Source organism: Clupea harengus, chromosome 14 (genome assembly GCF_900700415.2).
Source record: "Clupea harengus chromosome 14, Ch_v2.0.2, whole genome shotgun sequence".
Lineage (NCBI taxonomy): Eukaryota > Metazoa > Chordata > Actinopteri > Clupeiformes > Clupeidae > Clupea > Clupea harengus.
Window position 1 is genome coordinate 15,836,696 of NC_045165.1, and position 24,066 is coordinate 15,860,761.

At 44.6% G+C, this 24,066-nt stretch overlaps 1 protein-coding gene and 1 long non-coding RNA gene across 5 annotated transcripts in view; one reads left to right on the forward strand and one right to left on the reverse strand.

Moving 5' to 3' along the window:
- LOC116223434 lies at nucleotides 1-11,891 on the reverse strand. Its single transcript, XR_004165080.2, has 2 exons — nucleotides 11,708-11,891; nucleotides 1-241 (listed from the first exon to the last, which is right to left on the reverse strand). It is a non-coding gene; the product is annotated as an uncharacterized LOC116223434 (long non-coding RNA).
- The window catches only part of bmf1 (BCL2 modifying factor 1), a 22,756-nt gene continuing 7,323 nt past the window's right edge, over nucleotides 8,634-24,066 (forward strand). Inside the window, exons 1-3 of one of the 4 annotated variants that reach the window (XM_031580068.2) lie at nucleotides 8,634-9,967; nucleotides 14,270-14,475; nucleotides 16,249-16,421. In XM_031580068.2, the coding sequence (XP_031435928.1) occupies nucleotides 9,786-9,967; nucleotides 14,270-14,475; nucleotides 16,249-16,421 (561 nt within the window). In that variant the 5' untranslated portion in view covers nucleotides 8,634-9,785. Of the gene's footprint in view, nucleotides 9,988-14,269; nucleotides 14,476-16,248; nucleotides 16,422-24,066 lie in introns of all 4 variants that reach the window. The other 3 variants (XM_031580071.2, XM_031580069.2, XM_012836740.3) reach the window with 3 other exon arrangements.

Below are 24,066 nucleotides of genomic sequence, written 5' to 3' on the forward strand. Positions count from 1 at the left end.
AAGGATGAAAGAGATCTTTATCAATCTGAAGTGAAGATGGCTATTTCAGGGCTCGCTCTCTGTCCCTCGTGACGTCTTTGAGTCTTGCACTTTTACCACACAGGAAACGCCCTCTTTCGCTCTGCTCCACAGCGCTCCACATCACCTCCAAGTGTTGCATCAGCCACATCTACAGACATCTACGTGGCACCTTCTACATGGAAGCTCTGATGGTTCCCAAGCCGTGCCCCTACCAAGAGTTCTGAAACGTTAAATTTGAACATTGAAAAGTTATATTTCGCCTGTCACATGAGTGTGAGTAACACACCCAACCAATGAGGTGGTGGGTCCTGTAAACTAAGCCCTGATTATTTGACATTTGACATTGACATTTGAATACATTTAAATCACTTAACTCTCTGAATTAGCATCAAGTGGACTAAATCATATATTTTCTGAACTAGCATCAAGTGGACTAAATCACCACAATATCATTAAGCTATTACTCCATCTGTTTGTCACATAATAAATGTAAAATCACGAAAGGCAGCATCAGTAAAAAAAAAATAAAAAAAACAAACAAAAGGCAGCCGTGTCAGTGAGACCTGTTGATTCACAGCTCGCAGCGGCAACAAGGCGATATCAAAGTGTTTTTTGCTTAATAGCCCCTGCATCTTTCAGGAGCGGCTAAGGTTACAGTTGGCCATGGGCCTGGACCTGGCCTGGCGACTAGTGGATAATTATACTGGCCGCTGTAAGTACAAATTGCTCCGGAGGAACTGCTCAAAGGGCTTGCTGGTGCATGTCAGCCATTGAGGAGGACCTGGCACCCATCGGGAGACGGGCAGTCGGGCCAGGTGTCCCTTGTGCCGCAACTCACCGTGGCTGGCGTGTGTGGTGTTTGGGGCTGGTTCTGTCTACCGTGTCTCAGGCAGGGGAGGCCCAACAGGGCTGGGTCACGGAGGGACAAGCCCTGCTCGTTTCTGTAGAGTTTACACCAGTATCAGGTTAACTTGCACACACTGTTCTACAAGTCCTTTCTCTCTCAGTCAGTGTGTGTGTGTCTCTGTGTGTGTGTTTTTCTTTTTTTTGTCCTGTCTGAACTAATCCCAGCTTTTTGTATCTAAAACCTGCTGACATGGATCAGTTATTTATTTGTTACTTTTTCCACTTTAGTGGTATTTTGCCTGCTATTAGCTAACAGCCTGGTAAAACCTTGGAGTAAAATGATGAAAAAAATGTGCTGAGATGTGCTGAGACAGCAAGAGTCTGTTCATTTCACAGGTGAGTCACTTATTATTGAGCTCCAAGATGGATGTGTGTTTTTGTACCTGCATGTCTCTAGGCAGGTGTTTGCATGACTGTGAAGCCACAATTTTGGCAAACAGGTGTTGATATGTGAGATTTCTTTCGTTCTGTCTTTCTTTCTCTTTTTATAGACTCTGTATGCGCTGTGCCAGGTGTCAAGTGAGGGTCTGTCTGCTTCCTACATTGTAGCGAGATAATCGACGATGGTTAAATATGAATGATGGCAGATAAATGTTTAGTAGCTGGCGCAGAGGGCGAAACCGGATCCCTTGGGTCCTGGCAGAATAATTAGCACTTGATGAGAGAGCCCATCAGTGGAGCACTATGAACTGAGTGAAGAGGCTTTTACCTGGGCCCCTTCATGTAGGCCCAATTTAAACCATCTACGGGTAATTAAGCTTTAAATAAACACCACGCTATCTGCTTACAGGATCCCGGGCCTACTGTATCACGTATAAATGGGGCAGGAGAGATAACATGTTGTGTATTACAGAAAGCTGGAACCCAAGTCTAAAGAAAGGGATTCATCATGTATGTTGGGGTGCCTAAAATGTCTGAATATTAAGTGCTAGCATTGTTGCAAGCCGTGAATTTACAGACACCCATTTTAAGTCATTAAACCTCATTTAAATCTAACACTTCTCATAAGTTAAACCCGTTCAAGTACACAGGTATACATTAAGAACATCTTCTCACACCCTTGTCTGCATCTGCTGAACAAGTACAGTTGTCTGAAGCTGTTTGTACCGTTTACCGGGAAGTATGTGTGTGTGAGTCTGCATGGTTTTGCTGGGAAGTGTGTGTACAAATATCTTCATGGTGGAGTGAGAAGACTGAGCTTCATTGTTTGGATGACACACACACACACACACACACAGACACACACACACACACACACAGAAAGTTCAAACACTGTTTGTGTCAGATCTCTTCTGGCCAAAGCAGATCAGAGCTTAACCACATTCCACCATGGAAACCAGCAAGCCCCGGCTCTTTAAACTCTGATTGCTGTCAACCACTTCAATGTGCCACTGGTTCATGGGTCACGGCTTATGTCCACAATAACTATGATGACTGAAGTAAAAGGAAAACCAATGGGGTCGACCATGGAAACCTCTAGCCTTTTCTGTGAAATGTTACAGCAGTGCAGCTGTAAAACACATTTCAAGTTCGATTCTCATAACCATGCAAATCATACTAAGATCATGCACATGAATGCGGATTGACTCTGAGTACTTGCTAAGCTGAACGACACTGTAATATAATATTGATGAAAAGGTCAAGCTGTGATGAAGTATAGTGCTTGAGGGATTATTTGTGTTCGGTCTGTGGTGTCTTAAGGGCTGATGTGGGCTCAGATTTTGGTTATCTTTTCATCTCTACTCCTCTCTGTTTGCCTTTTCTACGCGTACGTCCAGTCTCACACTGTGTTGTGGGTCACTGATCTTCAAAGAGGATTAATGGGATCTATTTAAGGAACTCTACAAACATCCCAAGGGGGAGAATCGAAGGAGTCTGTCACATCTCATCTGGTGTAGGACCCACAAAGGGAGATCAAAACAGTTGCACATAATTCCCACAAAAGAACAAAATCCTCCTTTAACTGCGGCGGCTCAATGCGATAGGAATCGCTCGAGCGTGTCGCGCTCGGGAAGGGAAGCGTAGCACAAGAACAGATGGACACAGGCAGCTTTTCACTCATAATACTGTACAACAGGCTCTCTGACCCCCCTGGGGCGATTGTTGGAGACCTCCAGCACTCCTAGATTACGCCAGATCCAAACGTCGAGAGCCGGGGGCGGCCATGTGGAAGGCAGGCCTTCTGGTGTGTGTATGAGCAATGCCATCATCGCTGTGCTGCTGAATAAAAACATCAGGCCCAAAAGCCTTATACTGATGATCTAATGCGGGTAAAGAGTGAGACCCCACATGGTAAAAAAAAGTTAGCTGTGGAAACACAACCGTTTAATCGAACTGAGGCAGAGAAACTAGGCCAGGTCTCCAGGTGACGTTAGGATAACACAACAACGACGACAACAACAACAACAAAAAAACTCGCCGTGAGACAGAGTGGCGGAGGCGCACGTAGGCCGCAAGCGAAAAGAAGGGGCGAACACACCGTTTGTTTACCAGACGGAGAGAAAAATAAATCGTCTGTGTCTGAGGCCTCTCGGTTACCTGGGGGAGATCGGATGTCATTGCTTAATATCCAAGGCATCTTTGTGTGGCCCTGGACGGCTCGCGACTGACTGCGAGTCTGCCCCGTCGAGTCTGCGTCTGTCTGCCTCTGAAAAAGGCCAGGGTCAGAGCCCTAAATTAGGAGCCTCTCCCACCCACTGACTGCTTAATTATTCACACTGTCTTCACCTGAGAGCAGCGCAAGGGGCTGTAGACAGAGGATCTCTCTCAGCGTCTGTGATGACCGTCTCTGGGCCAGACTAGACGTATAAGGATAATATATGCATATGGAAAGACATACGCATGCGTTATTCATCGCAACATCCTCTCAATCGTGTATGATTATGGTCCCTTCCATGCGAGTCATACACGTGAAGATTATACCTCTTGATAATATAACTTCTTTAGAAGTAAGTAGGGCATTGTATTATTCTATACCGGTGATAGGATTTCATAAAGAACACATGCAGCTGGGCATGCTGCCAGAAGAAGCCTCTGCATGCTACCAGAGGCTTGACCTTGCAATCAGGTTTCACATCTTAATGTATTCCGAGCGAGTGCAGATAAGTCCAGCACTCGCGCTCATCTTGCTTTTGTTAGCATTAATGTTGAAAAACGTGGGCTCTGATTGCTCTTGCAAACATTAAGTTTACTTTAACTAAACTAAACTAACTAAATGTATGTTCTTAACGCATGATAATCCATGCCTACCTTGCATTCTTGTAAACTATGTATACAATAGATAAAAAAAGGTACTATGCCTTATGAAGAAAGAAGCATGGATTTCACCTCTTTTGTCATGCATTCCTGGGAACAAGGAACGGGTGACAACCCCACTGATGTTAAATTCCAGAGACTCTGCAGAGCCCTCTGCAAAAATATTTTGATGACAGCGCTGGAAAGAGAGCAATGAATATGAATGAGTGAATGACAAGTGCCGGTGCACCAAATGGGTAGAGAAGCTGCACTGAGCCAATGAGGCCGGGGTGAAGGCGGGACAAGGCGGTCAGGAGACTGTTACCAGGTCAGTGTGTCTACTGCGCTACACTGCTATTGGGTCAGTGTGCCTCTCGTGCTACGCCTCACTAGCTGGCGGATCAAACGTGGTTGCTATGGAGTTCGTCCAATTGGAGTGGGCGGAATCCCCCTTCCTGGTTTCCAGGCAGGATTCACCACGTGCAGAGGATGTTTTGGTGAGAGAAGGAGGAGTGTGTGTGGGTGTGTGGGTGTGTAGGTGGGTCAGTGTGTGAATGTGTGTGTGTATGTGTGTGGGTGTGTGTTGGTGGGAGGAGTATAAGGAGGAGAGAGGGAGAGGTCAGGGGGAGCAATGGGTTACAGGGCTACTAGGGGAAGTGGAGCATGTGATTGTGCAGCCATGTGTGTATGTGTGTGTGTGTGTTTGTGTATGTGTATGTGTGTGTGTCCTTTTCAGCTTCTTTACTGCGCTTTCTGATGCAACCGAAAGAGATGCCAGATCCTCTCTTGACTTGTCTCCTTAGACCCCAGGAAACCACTTGTTTGTGTTTACAATCCCTCTGACAAGCAGCGAAGGCCAATAGGGAATCTGCTGGCACTGGGGTTGGTATTCAGTCTCGCGCCCGTCGCTACGGTGCTCCTTCTCCTTAGTTACCATGGAAACAGAGTAACTCCAGCACTGCACTTTAAACGGCACTGATGTCTTTTCGTATAAATCTTTCATTCTTGCCTCTGACACCACACATCTTATCCAAGCAGATAAAATGGTGTCAAGGTCTTTGCTGGATATGGACTACTATGTGAGCCATATCTGGTCATTAAAACAGCGGAATGCAAATATGATTTACATAACTAAACGACAGACACATGTTTTATGCATATATGAACTATATGCATGCTTTAAGCACAAGTGCACTGACTTAGGAATAACATAATGGGACAAGCATTTGCTTTACTTCATCTGCAATCTTAATTAAACAACACCAGACAACTAGAAGCATAGTAAATGGCAAACCATCACACCACAACGTTATGGTTCAGTTATATTACAATATATACAGTTGTATGCAAAAGTTTGGGTACCCCTGAACAAAATCTGTATTTTGTTTATTTTTGAAGTGAAAATAAGTAAATACAACCCCTGTAGCAAAGGACCATTTGAAAATGAAGACTTCCTTAAATGTTTTTGCACTGTTACTTTTTATTTAAATGAAACAGAAACAAAAAATAGAAATGTGCAAACATTTGGGCACCCGTTCACTTTCGGAACATAACATAGTTTGTTAAGGCTTATTTTACTAATTAGGGCATGTAAAGCAGGGCAAGAGTTGTCATTTGGAATGGTCAGCTCATGACAATTTCAAAAGCTGATGAATTCTCTGTCTCCTCTAAATGCTCAACAACAGGCCATGTGTAACTCAGCAACTGACAGGGGATCTGAATGAATCTATCTGATGCCCACAAAGCAGCAGACGGTTTTAAAAAGATACCACAGCATTTCCATGTGCCTGTTAAGGGTAACTGTCAAGATGATATCTTGAAAGAGATCTGATACACTTTCAGATAAAACCGCACAAAACAAACTGCGTAAAAACAAACTCCTCATATGACTCAAAAGCCCTCCAGGAAGATTGATCTGACACGAGTGTGGTGATGCACCATTCCACTGTGCAGTGCTGTTTGCACTTATAAGACAAACTACTAGGAAGAGCCATCAGAAGGTACCTTATCATACTGTATATGCAAATGTCTGTAGTATGCAAAATTACATCTTAATAGCCCACTGCCATTTTGGAAATAAGTGCAGTGAGCAGATTATGTTAAAATTTTGTTATTTGGCCATAATCACCAAAGGTGTTTTTGGAGGGAAAGGGGCAGCATGAAAATAACTGATTTTCTAGCAGCGAGAGGCACGGGAAATGTCATATGAATGAAGGGAAGAACAGATTCCTCTAAATATCAGACTCAGAATTAAAAATGCAAATGTCATGTAGTCTGTCAATAAACTGAAGCTTACTGAAGATGTTGGTCCCTACAGGACAATGATTCAAAGTATACCTCAAAATACATGAAGTGCTTCATGAAATGCAAACAGTAGCTTTTGGAATATCCTGAACGCCCCAAACTTAAGCATAATTGAAAATCTGTAGGTAAACCTTAAATTTGATGTGCATGCAAGACACCCTAAATGTATCTCAGAACTTGAAATGATCTGCTAGAAAGAAAATTCACAAATCAAGAATAGAGAAACTTTTAGCTGCCTACCAAAAACATTTGCAAGGATTGCTGACTTAGTCGGGTGTCCACACTTTTGCAATTTCTGCTACATTTTTGTCTTTACACAACATTAACATTTTTAAAAAGCCTCATTGTCTTTGCTGCAAGGGTTCTATTTACTTCTTTTACCACAATAATCAACATAATCTGTAATTTCCCCAGGGGAGCCCAAACTTTTCAATACAACTGTACATCAGTGTTCAGCCACAACATAAACAAGGTCTGTGAATGTATATCAACCCAGCTAAAGAAAGAACGCACTTCAGTTAAAACCTTAATTCCCATGCCTTATCTAAGAAAAACACAAACAAGTTCAGTTCTGTGAATGAGATGAAATGATCAGGCAAAACATGTTGTGAACAATGAACAAACCACCGCATCATGAAGCACATGAATGAATGCGTCACAGATGAACTGTGTGAACGACCACTGTCCGCAAGGACTCTGCAAATAAAAGTGATCTAACGGCTACTAACAACACTGCGGCTAAGGGCAGACTTTTCATCACCACACACTCCCCCGTTTGTGACTGTGTCACCAGTGCAGGGTGCAAGTGGAGATTTATCTGTGGCCGCCTTGTGAACCTGATCACAGCCTAATGAATTGGCCCAGACCCAAACAAACTCGCTGTGAACTCGGAGCCTGGCTAGTCAGGTTAAGGTTTAGTTCAGGGGAGGTGAGAGTGGAGGGAACCGGGGGAGGGGAGGACCCATCCCTGGATATGTCAACAAAAGGTGTTGGATTTCAGAGTGTTTGTAACATACGGAGCTGATTGTGAGAGGGTGGATTATTTTATTATTATTATTTTGCTTTTTTTCTTGGTTATGGAAGCTTTGGTTATGGAAATGCACTTGTAGATCTCAATATGACAGGGGACAGCTTTACAACTGTGAGCATTTGGCATCTTAATACAGAGAATGTCAATAAGCCATAACATGGGGGATGGGCAGTGTTGAAATTTCAATAGAACAGAAGTTGCATAGGAAATGCACCATTAGAGCATCTTTCAAAGAAAACCTACGTTGGTTTCTCTAACATATAATCTGAACTGTCAATGTCCTACTGACTCAACAACAAAAGACGAGGATTGAAGTAAGGAACAGAAAGGTTGCCAAGATTTGTCGATTTGTTTTCTCACCTCCACAGGTTTTGGGAAAATGGGAATGAACTGACTCATTCTACGGGGATAATTCCTACACGTGGGTCCAGCCCAGGGTCATGTGTTGGTGTTTTTGTTATGACTGATATTGAAAGAGCCAGTGCTGGATCTCCCCCACAGCTTTTGTTTTGCTCTGCGCTCGGTCATGCAAGTGTAATCTTATTTCCAATACCACAGTGGATGTGAAAGCAGTCTCTTCCTACTTGTCACATCAGGTCCCACAGCACTGCTCGGGTACTGTATGAAATTTTAAAAGCAAGAAGAGAGTGTGTGTTGTGCAGTCGATGTGTTTTTAATGTGTGCATGCAGCAGGGAGATGGGGGGAGGGGGAGGAGGGTTGTGAGTGAACAAACACCAATGTGCATGTATGTGTGTGTGCATTACGTGTTTGTGAGTACATGTGTGATTGTGGGTGTGTAGGTATGTTGTGTGTTTCTGTGCATGTGATTGCGCCTATGGGTGACGCCCACAATGGGGGAAGGTAGTCTGATGACTGACAGATTGAGTGTTGGGGGCTGAGTAGTCCTAGTGGGGGTAGGGGAGTGGTGTTGAAGGGTTTTTGAATTGTCTTCTGTGTGAGAGAATGCAGGGTCATTCTTTACCCCCAGCTGTCCAAGTGTTTATTGATCAGTGATACCCCGGGGGGTGGGAGAGAGGGCAGATCATAACAACCAGCACCTGCCCCGGCCTTCCAGCTCCACTCTCAAGCCAGCACTGGATTCCAAAGGGGAATAAATAGAGCCTCACAAACAGTGGCATGGTGGACTGAGTGGACTGGGCGCGGCCTTTTTGTGGGAACGTTACAATCATGTGCTGGTCTGCTATGCTGAAAGGTAATTAGAAACCATTACAGCTGTGTCAGGCAGAGCACACAGTGCACAATGCTGATTACAGGCAGATTGTTTGCCATTCTTGGATAAAGGTCACCTATTCATCAAACAATGGCAGTGGGGGGATTGTTAAAGATGAGCATAGATCGGGCTTCAATCTCATATGAGCAAAATAAGATCAAGTAGACGGGTAAATACATAAGGGGAAAATTGTGTGCATACATCATCCAAAGAATTTATCTTGTAGTGCTGTCAATGTTTCAGAATTACTGGATATGTTTACATTTTGCGCCATATGTCCATCATCTTTAGCCAAATGTACATTCATGTGCATAACATTTGCATCCTTTACTTGTATGCATAGGTTACCCTTTCTATTTATTTTGTATATTCTTCAGTGTTCTTCAATTTATTCTTAATGGGACTTGGCTGTGTGTTATCCGTCATCGATAAAATAAACACTGTTAACACAATGGCACACAGATGTGACAATTGTCATTCAAATAGGCAGTGGCTACGCATTTCAGCAGCAGAAAAGGCGGAGGCAGTCGCTGACAGAAAGTGGACTAGTTTTCCCGCTGGGGAATTTCCCATCCACGTGTCTAAATAGGCGGGATCAAAACAAACATTTTGATTGGTTGTCAGGACTTCTAGCTTAATTCTTAAAGGTATAACCACTCAATTCTGTGGTGAGTAACATATATTGTGCCAATAATTATATTCGTTAAATAGTCAATTGGTGTCTATTGAGATCAACCTGACATTTTACATCTGAAACATTTTACAGAATTAGTTAATATTGTATGATGCAATTGTCCTGATGCAGTGTGGCACCACGTAACTTACAATGTGGCTGTAACCCTAAGTTAAAATGACATCCGTGATCGTGATAATAAAATAAATAAAAAATGTATCGTAAAATACAGCACTCACAACATTGGTAATTAAACTGATATTAACACATTTTAACTGTTCAATTCAGTGTGATGCTACTGTGTCTTTAAGGCTGATTTATTTACTTCGTGACGTTTAGTCAAAGGGAGGAGTACTTTTTGTCTTCTGACGTCGACGAAGATGAAATGGGCATGCCACTCGACTCACAGCAGAGAAAGGAGTTGAGCAGCGATAAGCACGACCCTGCCTGCGTCGCCAACAATCGTGATCTTACAAATACATTTCTGACAAGGAAATACCACGACTGGGAGGACTCACCGAGGTATTATGAAGAACCTGAGCAAATTATCAAAGGCAAAGACGTAACGTTAGTTTCTTCTTTATCAGGTTTAAGTATGATTTTACATCAACTGTATAATTTATATAAATATTAGTTTTACAGCAGCAGTATTAATTACGTTAAGTTATGACAACGCGAATAATGATTGCTAGCTCGCTTGCTAACGAACTTGCTGGCTACATTAGACATATTTTGTTTTTTGACATGCGGTGTTGGCAAACGGATGTTAAATCAGTGGATTTGGTTTTTTGATGACCCTGTTGACAGACAATCTGTTGATTATTAAATCTGAAAAATATCCAGCTAGAGTTGACAAGTGTGGTTTGGAAATTGTGGCTTCGGCGAGGTTCGCTTGTATACCGCCTCGATAGGGGCAAGTACCAACTAGCCAGCGGGCTCGTTACCGGTAGATACGTAGCGATAGGATAGCTGTAACGTTTATGTTTGTCACTCGTCCGTCTGACAGTTCATACTAACTATATATAACTATGTACCTGGCTCTGTATATATTCAGTACGGATAACGTTATAGGTGGTTGTGTAGATAAACTTGATTTTAAAGGACTGATTTAGCTATGTTGTTAAGGTTATTTGACCAAAGCACCTGCAGAATTACCACCTCCCTTGCTTGCTAGCTCATGCAGAGATTTGGAATACACATTAGCAAAATCCGTAACGTTTTCTGACTTGCTAGAAAATGCTGAAACTTGTGTAAAATATATTCAGTTTGGCGGCTTAGACGGCTCGGTAAAATTTTGGTTTGTCTCCAAACTCGGTGGTAGCCGTGGACTCTCATGCTCCTCTATATTAGAACCCACCACCCTTTGGTAAGTTAGCGCACCACTATCGGAATGGGAAAACTCCCTCCTCCCACTGCATCTTTGTTTTCATGGCAAGCGAAAGCTGATGGGGGACGGTTGTTAACTAACTTAACTTGAATGTGCTAGGCAAGAGGTCTAAAACTTTGTGTAAAAAATAACGCCATAGTTGTCATAAGTCTGGCAGTGCGTTAGTAGGATAGTGTTTTGCTGCTTAGTCACTCAACGTTAACGTCTTTTAAACGTTAAAGACTTATGCACATTTAATTGTCGTTATTATAATATTAGCAAGACTATGTCGACTACATTTGTGTTGATAGACATATGTTGATTTCCATATACTTAAAATGTTTAAATCCTACGGTTTAAAATATTTTTCGATACAAATGCGAAGTTCTGGATTTGGAAAAAAGAAAACACGGAAGTTAAGTTCGCAAAGTAACGTACCTATCGATAGTAAAGTTATGTATCTGACTGCGCGCAATGTGTTCACTGAACAACCGTGTGTCTGCCCAAGGAAAAGTCAAGTAACGGTATCTATCGTGACGGTGGGTTTTGTGAACAAGTAAAACTTAATCCCTGCTGGGACAGGTAGTTAAATTGTCACTTTGTTCCTTTTGCTAATACAACTGATTTATATTTTGATACACTGGGATCACACACTGACCACCGCCCAAGGAATTAGACTAACGGTATGTGACCGTCCGTTATCCACCCGAAACACTTACCCGTAGGGAGGCAGGGTACCAACAAGTTAGAACCTTCGGTGCTATCGTACCAAGTTAACGTAAACGGTAACTGCCAATTTACCATTATCGTGGGTGACACAGCTAGCGAGCTAACTTGTCAAGCCATGCAAAACATGGAACTTTCCGTAGTCGTTTACCTATTTTTAAATATCATATCGTGTCTTGGTAAACGGATAGATAAGGAACACACAATGCATTTACCGTAGTCTGTACACATTTATCCACATATAGAAAGGTAATCTCGACGTCGGGCAGCCGTGGAGGGTAGATTTTTTAGCCAAGCTGTCATTTCCTGAATCTTGTAGTGAGAAGCAGCTATCATGAGTAAGCGAGTACTTGCAATTTGTTTTGACACCGCCAGCCAGGGGGTGGTGTTTTAACGTTTGTCATGTTGAACTTGGTATCAAAGCCATATTCCCAATGGCAAAGCTTAGTTGGGGAAAAATTATGTATTTTAAATTATATGTGACATTTTTATAATGGCACTATGTGAATGGCTGAATATTTCCTATCCTCTCCCAAACGTGTCCAGAAATATGTGGTCTCGTGAGCGGGCGTTCCAAAAAAAAAAATGATGTAATATGATGCTGTGGCTGCACTCAGCGCGTGCGGTAGCCTTCAAGGCGACGAAGGCCACCTTGTGTGTCGTTCTTAAACACAATTAGCTAATATTTGACTTAGCAATCATAGCCGGAGGGCATCTCTCAAGCTTATCTTTCCCCGTTAACTGTTAAATACTTTCAAATTAAATGTTTAACCAGTTTCATGTTTCACCATCGCTTACTTTGATTCAGAGCTGTTTTTTGTTTTGTTTTTGACACTCTGTTATGCTGGCAGTTCAACACATGTTCAAATGTTGACCACAACAATTCCTGTAAAAAGTGCGAGTTGTAAATGTCATGTTTACATGTGTTCACTATGGTTTGACGCCTGTTGGTGCTGATGTGTGAGATCGACATTTTGGGGACGTGGGTGTGTGCTGGTGAGAGTTGGCTGTGTGTCTGCTTCTATTAGGAGGTGAGGGGGGGAGTGAGAAAGCAAGGGTGTGAAGTTGGGGGTAGGAGTCAGAGACTGGCAGGATGTCTGAGGTTGCAAAGAGTAGCTTGTAGGCATGTTTTGGAGAACTGTTTAGCTCAGGACATCACAGTAAAGTTGTCAGGGTGGGGCTTATCAGGTTAGAATGGATACATCGTGTTTATGGATAGGTGTATGGGAATGACTGGCCAAAGGTGTGAGTGAAATTTTGTGTGTGAGTGAGTGTGTCTTTCTCAGTGAATGTGTTACCTTGTGTTCAGGTGTTTTCATGTCTGTTAGGGAAAATGCCTGTGTGTGTGTGTGTGTCCTCACATGGGCAGCAGGTCAGTGTGTAGTGAGCAGAAGGCAGCAGAGGGAGCTGTATGACGCTGAAGTGCTGAGTCTCGTGCCCTGCGCTCAGGAGAAGTCGCAGACAACGGCCCTGCAGCACTCGCAACTTGGCAATTGTCTGCAACAAAACCCACCAAAACTTGCATTTATCAACTTCAAGCAGCCCGGCTCTCAAAACCTTTTTCTGTCGTGGGTCTTGTCCAGCGAAACACAAGGACTGCACGGTGGATTTGTAGAGCCATATGCAATATGCACACAAATGGCATGGAAATAAGTTGTCAGAATGGCAGATGGTTCATAGGAAACAGATTGTCTAATGGAATTATCATCATTTATTAAAAAGCAAGAGAAAAGAAAACAGAAGGAAGTGCCAGGGTGACTGCAAGGCCAACACACAACCTCAGCTATTGGCAGGCTGACCGATGTGTAAAGTGATTTGTATAATAAAAAAAAAAAAGAAAGTATTAAAAAGCAGTCATTATCCATTCGCCATGGATCATGTTGTACTAGAAAACTTCTGACATCTGACCGTGCCATGTCATGAGCTTCTTGTCTGTTGCAGAAGGGACATACGCTAGCGCACTGTCAGTGTCATGCCTCTCAATTTACAGCTTTATTGTGCCAAAGAGAGAGGGGGGTGGGCCCTCATTCTCCTCGTTTCGCTCGATGTTATTTGCGCTGGAATGGCCTTGTGATGGCTGCCTCAGTCTCTCTGTTGGCACTAGACGGGTAAACCATATTGCTGAAGTAGTGAATGCTGATCTTGCTGTCACTCACGGAACATTGAGGCTTTCCAGAGGACCGAATGTAGCCGCAAGACCTCAGGGCTGAGGAGGAATAGAGAGAGGGAGAGAAAGATGGATGACCAGGCTCCCGCCAAACGGCAGCCTACGGTTAGGCCTAAATATAGCACTACGAGTCGCCCAACCACAGTCAAACGAGTGTGTGGTTTCGTTGTGGTGACAACCTCTGCTATTTAAACCAAATCACACAGGGGCCCAGCTAAAGCCACACTAATTTCCACCCTACTATTACTTTGCTGAGGAAAAAAATGCTGAATGTTGGCTCTGCAGAGAGTAGCTTGAGATGACTTTTTTTTCCTGCGTCTTCAGAACCCCTCCGAAACCCCTGAAAATCAAAGCTGGCCACCACACAGCGTGCTGGTTGTTTTGTTGTTTTGAAGTGGCACCTGAAACGAGACAGGTCACACTTTTAGGTTGCGTCACTCCCGAAAAGTGAAAACTTTTAAATGTCCCTTTACAGGGCTCTGTAAACCGTTTGTTTCTCTTCCCTGATTGGTTACAAGACGCCCATCTCTGGGCAGCCTGTCCTGGTGTGGATAAAGCCTGGCATCTAATTGGTTGTCTTTTGTTGCTTCTCTCCTCTGATTGGCTGCAGGCAGCCCGATTGCGGGGAGGTTCACATGGAGGATGAGGACGAGGATGTTTTTCAGGACTCGGCACACACTTGGCACACACCCTTCAGGGAGATAAAGGAGGTCAAGTCGGAGAACAGGGCCACCCAGACACCCAGCCCCGCCCTGTTGCTAGGCAGCGGCATGCTGCCTTGTGGCCTGGCAGAAGAGCCAAGACGACTCTTCCGCGGTAAGACGAAGCCCCCCAAGCACACACACACACACACACACACACACACACACACACACACACCGCTCACAGATAAATACACAGATACATTTCCTAATAAATAACTTGACCCTATTATTAGGGGTGTTGTGTTTGTGGGTGTGCCCTTTTCTGAAGGATGAAAATTCTGCTGTCAACACTCCATCAGGGTATTTTTGACACTTACCAAAACTGTGTAGACTTGCTACTTATCACAGCTCTTGAATCAGGAGGCTTGATTTATTGAAATCCACTGGCTTGTTGCAGGGATAAAGAATCAGTAACTACTGTCAGCTTTGTTGTTCCCGTTGCTGGATGTAAAACTGCCTTGTGTTTATACCTCACGATGCCAAAACAAATCGATGTCAAATGCTGTATTTCTTAAGAGCCTGGTAGAGACGGCTTCCTCCCTCAGAGAGAGTGAGCGCATAGAGAAAAAAACGAGAGAGAGAGAGGGAAAGAGAGCCAACTTGCGTGAGTGTGAGAGAGACTAGGCACCTCCCGACCAGCTAGTGCCTTCTCCTGTCGTAGCCTGAGGCCAGGCGCCACTGAACCGCAAGGGCAACACTTTTACGGCCGCTCGTTTGCCGCCCCGTGGCTCCAAGGCCCCCCCCTCTGCCGTCTGCCGGTCTTGGTCACGATGGCTTTTATTACCTGTGGGCTCGCTCGGCTGCTTTGCATTGCAAACAACCATTGGCTCGCTGCCCTGGCATAACCTTGGCAGACACAGGAACGCTAGCTGCCTGCCTGGCTGGCGGACTGACTGGCAGGGAGCCCTTGGCTTGAGCCCGGCAGGAGTGGCAGATGCCGTGCCCTGGATGTCGGTCATATTGTGCGGGGTTGTACAGCTTTTAAATCAATGGTTTAGGAACTGATTCTAGCCCTGATATCTACATAGTAAGAAATGAAAATGGCCATAGATGATTTAGCTGTCTCTGTCAAATGCCTGCAGTGTGTGAGGGAATTGTCATGGATGTGTGCAAGGAGCATATACAGTGATAGAGATATGGATGTACATTTACTTCAATTTATTCATTTAACGAACACTTTCACCCAAAGTGAATTACAGTCTTCTGCAGATATGGGGGCCTACATTTTTCAATAACATGAGTGCGCCCTAGATATCAAACCCATTTACCCACCTATGTACCATGCTCTACTAGCTGCTGTTGCACAAAGTCAGGTTTAGCTGGAGTATAACTGAATGGTCACTAAGTTAACTTTACCCTACTATAACCTGCCACTATCCCAGTCAGTCCCAGTCACTCTCTCGAGCGTTTCTCGACTCGTGGGGCAACTTCCTCAGTGGCCGTGGCACGCAGCCCCCTGTGACTCACGTGGCACCGGTTTTCTTTTACTCTCCACAAGAATCCTTTGTGTCTACTGTTTCGTTTAACTGCACGGCGCTCTGTCTGATTTGAATTGTTATGAAACCAGGCGAACAACATGTGACCATGGAGAAGTCTGGTTTAATTTGTGCTGTCTGAGTTATGTCTAAGCAGACAGTTTGGGGATACATTGTTTTCCTGTCATGAAAGCTGTGGGTATGATTGTGAATTTGTCTGGGGAAATACTTTGAAAGGGTGTACCTGTCAATTTTATTTCATAGTAAAATTAAACTGGAAATACCACAATCTTGGGAGAAGTGTTAAGCTGCTTCATTAAGGGGCTGTGGTTGCAGCATAAAGTTGACTTAGTAGAATAACTCTATCTGACATAATCAATATTCTGTGTGTGTGTCTCTTTTGATGGCAGGTAACGCAGCCCTGCGATTGTCCCACTTTGAGCGTGTGGGTGAAGCCATGGCTGAAGACCAGTGGGGACCTGCCGACCCCCCTCGGCAACCAGCAGCAAGGAGTGTGGAAGCGGAGATAGGCCAGAAACTGCAGATGATCGGAGATCAGTTCCACCAGGAACATCTACAGCTGGTATGCAAACACACTAGTCTCTCTCTCACACACACACACACACACACACACACACACACACACACACACACACACACACACACACACACACACTCAGTCAGTCACTCACACTGACACTCAAGCAGTGTTGGGGAAGCTACTTTGAAAACATAGCATTGAAAGCTACCAGTTACTTCACACTGGAAGAAGGTGAACTACAGCAAACTTACCCTAGAGTAAAATTTAGTCTATAGCTAAAATAATCCAAAGCTACTTAGAAAAAGTAGTTCAAACTACTTTGTCAATTTGATCATTTGTTTTTTAACAATGTACATGTGTTACGGAATTATAACAAATACAATACAAAAAGTCACATGCCAGCAACAAACGCCACTCAATCGAGTTTATTGCAAAAAGTGCCTACTTGTTCAGAGGTCATACATAAAACCCCCAAAATAGCCCACTTTTCATGGGAAAGTTCAAGAAATATTATCTTTGGTTATGTATACAATTCCCATCAGTCAGACACCTGCCTTCCAGAAACTAGAGTCCAGGTGGGGGCTTTGCAGCATGCAAGATTGCTCAGTTAGCTGGTAACATCTGAAATAGCATGCCACAACTTCTGCGAACATTTGTTAATAAATATTCAATATTTATGACTAGTCGAACAAATGAAACGGCAAAGATTGTTTTATGCTTCTATCACACCTAAAAGCATGTCCTAACAATTGAGAAAAAATAAGTGCTAGACATACGCACTCCTGCTGATTGGACTAAAATCAACAGTAACATTCTTCATTGAAGCAATTGTTTGTGAAGACAGTGTATTCACACAGGGGTTTTTCTAAGGCCTTGATATTGGCTGTCTTCCTGCTTGGCTCCTGAGTCACGTAGAATCGGGTCCAATTTTAGCCTGTATGTGTGTCCTGAGCTGGGCGGCGGTGCTGATGTGTTGACTCAGGTGGTTTGTCCATCAGCTGTGGCTCGGAGTGAGGTGGGGGTGGCGGTGTTGTTGCCATGTCCCGGAGCCGCAGACATAAAAGAGTGTGGGTGAGAGAGAGGGAGACAGAAAGGGAGGGAGAGAGAGGTTTTGTACACATCCATAGTAATGCATCAAATAATGCAATCTTACCACAACAAGGTTGTTTATTCTGCAGAATATGAGAAAATATAATATCGAGGACTTTCTTCCAGAATGTCCTACATATCTTTCACTAACAAAAAACTTATATTTAAAAGGTAGTGAAAAAAATCCATCCATTTGTCATTTGATGAAAATTCTAAAATCAGAAAACAGACATTAGAGCTTGCAGCTCAGTTTGTGCTGATATGTCTCAAAATAAGACACCTACCTAAAAATGCTGCAGATAAATTCCTGTCCTTCTCATCTTAGTCTCAAATAATTAGTAGTGCTTTCACTTCTTTTTATTTTTCCTTCCTTTTTTCCATTATCATTATTATTATATTAGTTATATGTTATTTATAAATAACATATAACTAATAACATAATAATTATTAATAGCAGTATTTTTGTATTCTGTTCTATGATCTACATATGTCAATGTCAGTAAAGCCTTAGAAATGTAAAATGGGAATTGTGTGTGAGAGGGAGAGTGTGTGAGAGGGAGGGAGGGAGAGAGGGAGACCAGTGCGAGCCACAACCTGGCTCATGAACCCCCCCCGAGACTCGATGCGTGAGCAGGACATCCCCTCCTCTTTTCCGCTCTCTCTTTCACTCATTTTGTCTTTCTTTGTTTATTGTTTTCATTCTTAATTTCTATTCACTCAGTCATGTTTTCCACCCTCATGAACTCATTACCACTCTTTTCCCTCTGTGCACCTCTTGCTCTCTTATTTCACTCTCTCTCTCTCTCTCTCTCCCCCCCTCTCTCTCTCTCTCTCTCTCTCTCTCTCTTACCCCCAGTGTCACCCATCCTGGGGTGTTTCCTGTTTATCACTCTGCACCCCCCCCCCCCCCCCCTTGTGTGTGTTTGCCCTCAGCGATCCTATACTGTGTGTGTGTGTGTGTGTTTGTGTGTGTTAATGTTCTCAGCAGAATACAGTGCTGGTCCGGTGGCCATCCTGGATGAGGATGAGTTGCAATTTCTAATGGTCAGGTTGCCTTGAGGCATGATTTAAACTGCCTGAAAATCAGAGGGAGCACGGTTTTCCGCTTAAGCCACACACACACACACACACACACACACACACACACACACTGAACCTCTTGCCTCTGACACACACTCGTGTAGTCTCAAACACACACGCACACATACACACATACAGAGAAACAGGCCAAAAAAGGAGAAGTGGCCAGACTAGGTAAACAGCCTGGGAAAGGGAGGAGGCCTGGCACTGTGTCGGGTGAATGTGGAGGGCTTGTAGACTGGTGTGTGTGTGTGTGTGTGTGTGCTGGGTGTTTTGGGGGGGCATAGGGTTTGGCTAGGGCTGTGGAGCTGGCCAGGGGTCTGAGGGAGTTGGATGTTGGTGAGGTGTGTGTGTGTGTGCGTTTGTGGGGATGTGTTTGTGCATGGGTAAGTGTGAGTATGGGGAAGTTGAGGTTACTGAAAGGTGTGTGTGTGTGTGTGTGTGTGTGTGTGTGTGTGTGTGTGTATGCGTACGTGCGTGTGCGTGCGTGCATGCGTAGGTACGTGTGTGTGTGTGTCTGTGTTTGTGAGTGGGGGTATGGCTCAGAGAAACAGCTGTGGTTTGGGAGTCTCCAGCTAGTCCTGCCCTAGCCGTCAGGGGCGCCCACAAGAGACGCCATAATAAGAGGCTTTGCTCCACATCCCTCAGGGCCTACCCATGCCCCGCCACAGAGCACTCTGTGTGTGTGTGTGTGTGTGTGTGTGTGTGTGTGTGTGTGTGTGTGTGTGTGTGTGTGTGCGTGTGCGTGTGTGTCAGCTCCACTGCACCAGTGGTCAGGGAGGTTCTGTGGCAATGCCAGCCTGAAGATGATGCCAACTGCAATCGAAACTGCGATAGTGAAGCCACTGCCCTGTGACGAGGAGATTACCAACGGCAACCACATTTGGTAATCTGCTGTTACCAGATATATCCAATTCTTTCGGTTTTTTTTGTCTGGGGTATTGTTTGTCTCAAGACAGGGCTTTTTTCTTCTGGGTAGAAAAAAAAAGTAATCCACCTATGCTTTTTGCTGGATTAATTGCACATTGTTTGCGTAGACTTACACAGTGTAACCTTAAATCCTTTAGGCAATCATCATCATCCTCCTAGAATGAGGAATTGACATGCCTACCCCTGTTGAAAAGAAGGTTCTTTGGTATCAAGGTTCTTTGATAAATGTCCTCCTTAGAACCCTCTGATGAACCCCTTTGGCTATCAGCTTTTTACCTAGAACTCTTGAAGAACCTTGAAAGAGTCTCCCTAAGGCATTTTGTAACAGAGTTGTCTGTGCATGTCTGTCTCTGTGTGAGTGTGTGTGTGTGTGTGTGTGTGTGTGTGTGTGTGTGTGTGTGTGTGTGTGTGTGTGTGTGTGTGTGTGTGTGTGTGTGTGTGTGTGTGCGCGCATGTGCATGTGCATGTGCGTGGTATGGAGTGTGAAAACAGTCTGTCTGTGTGACGAGCTAGCGGCATGTAGCCTCTCCTGTCCATATACCGCACAGAAACGAGTAGCGTGTCGATAGATGGCCTACGTGGGCCTGTTCTTGTACGTCGCAGGTGGCAGTAGCAGCGGCAACGGTGCCAGCTGCTCCCCATTAGCGGTGCTGCCGGTGACTGATCGTGAGGTGGGAGGATGAGTCCAAACAGCCCAAACAATTTATATGTGTGTGTGCGGTCTGCGGGCAGCATGATCAACACAGCGCAAGGCTCTGGGGAAACGTTGTGTAATTAACTGTGAAGCAGTGAGGCAGGTAAGAGTCCTAAGGCTGTTCACGAACTTTGCATCTCTCTCTCTCTCTCTCTCTCCCTTTCTATTTCTACTCTGTTTATCTTCCTTTATATCTGAACTTACGAGGTTCGATCAAAAATTTCCGGGACTGCGCCTTTAAGAAGCAATAAAACATACCAGATTTAAATTTGGCCGCCGTCCCCTTCAAAGTGTTGCCTGTAAAGTCCTGTTCTGTAAACGCATGACGCGCCATCTGTGATTCTCGCTGGATGTCCTCCACTCTAACCCTTCAGTTTGTACCACATTTTGGAGAAGAAGAAGAAGTCACAGGGATCCAAATTCAGCGAGTAGGGCAGGTGGAGAGTTACAATTGTGTTGTTGTGGCCAACAAACTGTGAGCAGGTGCTTTGTCGTGATGGAGAATCCAATTGCTATCGCGCCACAGCTCAGGTCGTTTTTCTCCCTCAGACGCCTCTGAATGTCACAGTAAAACTCAGTGTTGACAGTCTGATCCTGGGAAGGAATTCAAAGTGCACAACCCTGCGAATGTCAAAGACACCACCAGCATGGATTGAGCCCATTACCTGACATGCCTTGTTCGGCTTTGGAGACTGTAGGCACTTCCACTGCGAAGACTGCTGTTGGGTTTCTGGGTCGTAGCCGTAGACCCAACTCTCCTCACCGGTGATGCTTCTTGACATGAAGGTTGGGTCATCCTAGGCCTGTTGACGGAGATCCAGGCAGACTTCGACACAGTGTTGTTTCTGGTCGGGAATCAGGAGTCTGGGCACGAACTTGGCAGTGACGGTGATGCATATTCAAATTGGATGTGAGGATTGCCAGAACTATTCCAAATGACACGTTAACAATGTCAGCAGTTTCCTTGATGGCGATCCATCTTGAGCTTACAACTCTATAGAGTGACTTCAGAAATCGTGATTTTTTTTTTGTATTGGTTTTATAATTTGAAAAAAATCGTCAAACGTTGTGCATGGGGTAGATGAAACACTGAGGCTACATGAGGTTACAAGGACACTGTCATGTTAGGGACACGGTAATGTTAATGTAATAACTTAATAAACGTAGGTCTGTGTCTCAGTGCCTGTCCAATTTAGTTAATTGAAGGTAAATGAATTTAGTCTTACCCTGCTGTGCACTAATAATGCTGGTCTTGGATGTTGTTGACTGCTATCGTGATGAGCGTTAGATAAAGCATCTCCATCTTGCATATATGTAAACTCTTGTTCTATGTCTAGAGGGGTTTTGCGAATAGAGGGTTGTCCTGACTTCTCACCGTCCTCCAGTGATGTTCTGCCCACCTTGAAATGTGAATTCCCCCCAAAACCCTCACTGCTTGGCCGTAGACTTTCAGAGGCATTTCAAGTTTCTCAAATCCGCACGTACCTGTGGTCACAAAAACACGTGTAACACAGGTGCTGATGTTGATCAGTCGATGGAACTTGGGATCCTTCCTCACGGAAGTTATTGCTTGCACCTGCTACATGCACATTACTGTGCTGCGCTCAGTTTGCTCACTACACGAAGAGTCCCAGAACTTTTTGACCGCACCTTGTATATATTTCTTCTTGTCTGCCTGCTTCTCTCTCTCGTTCGGTGTATTTCCCTCTCTTCTATTTCTCTTCCCTCTTTTTCTGTTTCTCACTCTCTCTCTTCCCTTGTATCTCTAGTCAAGTGTCTCATTGTCTGTTTAGTTCTGTCTGTGTCTCCCCTTCTCCCTCTTTTTTCTCTCGCAGTTAGTTCAAGTTCAAGTTCATTTCTGTTTCTTTTTTCTGAGGGTGTAGATTTGCCTCTTTGTTTACAATGTGCACAGTGTCTGTGTTCAGAAGCTTTGAGAGCTTGTCGAACAGCACATCTGTTTTTTCTCGCTCTCCCCAGCTTTTATCTCCTCACTAAGACTACTTGTCTCTCCAACCTTCTCCCTCCTTTAACTTTTGTTGTGTTCCTTCTTTCTCTCCCTGCCTCTCTATCTGGGTTCGCTCTGTCATCCCTTTCTTTTGTCAGGCATTGGTGTGGTTTTCTAGTGTTCCATTAGACATGTTGCCCTATGGTTGGTGTGTGTGTGTGTGTGTGTGTGTGTGTGTGTGTGTGTGTGTGTGTGTTTGTTTGTGTGACAGTGAGGTCTTGGTTGTTATTCCTGAGCACTTTCTATTTCCTCTGTCTTTTTCTTTCTCTTCCTCCTCTCTCTATTTTTCTTCCTCCCCCCCTTCCCTCAGTGTTCTCTGTCTGTCTTTCAAAATCTCTCCCTCTCCATATCTCTCTCACTCTCTGTCTCCCTCCCTCCCTCTCATATCTCTCTCGGTGTGTCTCAGTACAGTGCCTGAGGCATGGCCGTGGATTAAGTCTCTAAGAAGTCAATGAGAGGCACTGGGCTGCTGACAGATAAATTGCTCCTCACTCTGACAGCGATGCTTCAGACCCACGGGCAGCTTTAATAGGAGTGTGTGTCTGTGTGTGTGTGTGACCTGAAGAGCTTCAGCAGCAGGTAGTAGCTGTCACCGAGTGTGTATGAGAGGTGGACTGAGGAGAGGGGCAGAATTAGGTTTCAGTTTTTTTTTTTATCTCAAACCCCCCCTCTCCACACCCCTCTTCTCTTCTCCAGAGGGAATTCTCCTGCTGCTCTCAGAATGAGTGCTGAAAGCAGATTAAATGTCTGCTGTGTGTGTTAGGTGTGTGTGTTAGGTGTATGTGTGTGTGTGTGTGTGGTGTCAGGCACTCTCCTTATCTTCACTCCGCAGTCACAGTGGCTTTTAGGGATCACACATACACACACACACATACATACACACACACACACACACATACACACACGTGTTTACAACTTCAGCTGTGCTTTGGGTAGGAAAGAGGCAGAAGAGACATGGGGCTGGGGGGGAAGGGGTACGCTTTGAGTCACACTTCCTGACAGCCTACTAGTGTGTCGCCGCACACACAGGAGAGGAACTGCGATGTCGCAGCTCTGAAGGAAAAACAATACTCAAACCACACACACACACACACACATGCGCACACACCAAAACAAACCTCCCTCCTCTAGTGTGCCTTGCGTGAGAGCGGTGATCAAACATGCTTAGTCACCATCAGCACAAGTATTGGAGTTCTGTTGAGTAACCATCGGATAAAGAGATAAAACCCCAACACTATTAGCACCAGACGGTGTGTGTGTGTGTCTGTGCTCGTGCGTGCTGGTGAGTGAGTGTGCGTGTGAGTATAAGCACACATGTGTTGTTTTTGCACGTGTGTTTGTTTTGCCAAGATTCAGCATGTTGCTAGGCGCCAGCAATTGTGTGTATTTGCTGTCTGCTTGTGTGAGCATGCACACATAGGGATGTGTGTGTGTGTGTGTGTGTGTGTTTATGGTGAAAGGCATTGATTCAGCATGCTGCTGTATGTCTGCTGTTTATGACTGCTCTGCTGATAAGCAACTGGTGTTTCAGGACGTGTGTGTGTGTGTGTGTGTGTGTGTGTGTGGTGATGAGGTGAGATGGGCAGCCTGCATGAACCCATGATAAGGGTGAAGGCCACTGTGACGACACAGAGCATCTGGGTAAATTCAGGTCTGCCCTTATCAGCAGAGTAAATTTAGATTCTGACTCAGTTTTGACAGTTAGCCACAGGAGGTGAGGTACCAGCAACACACACACACACACACAGAAGCGGGTACTAGTAGACACACACAGACAGATGTGCACACACACACACACACACACACACACAGAAGCGGGTACTAGTAGACACACACAGACAGATGTGCACACACACACACACACACACACACACACACACACACACACA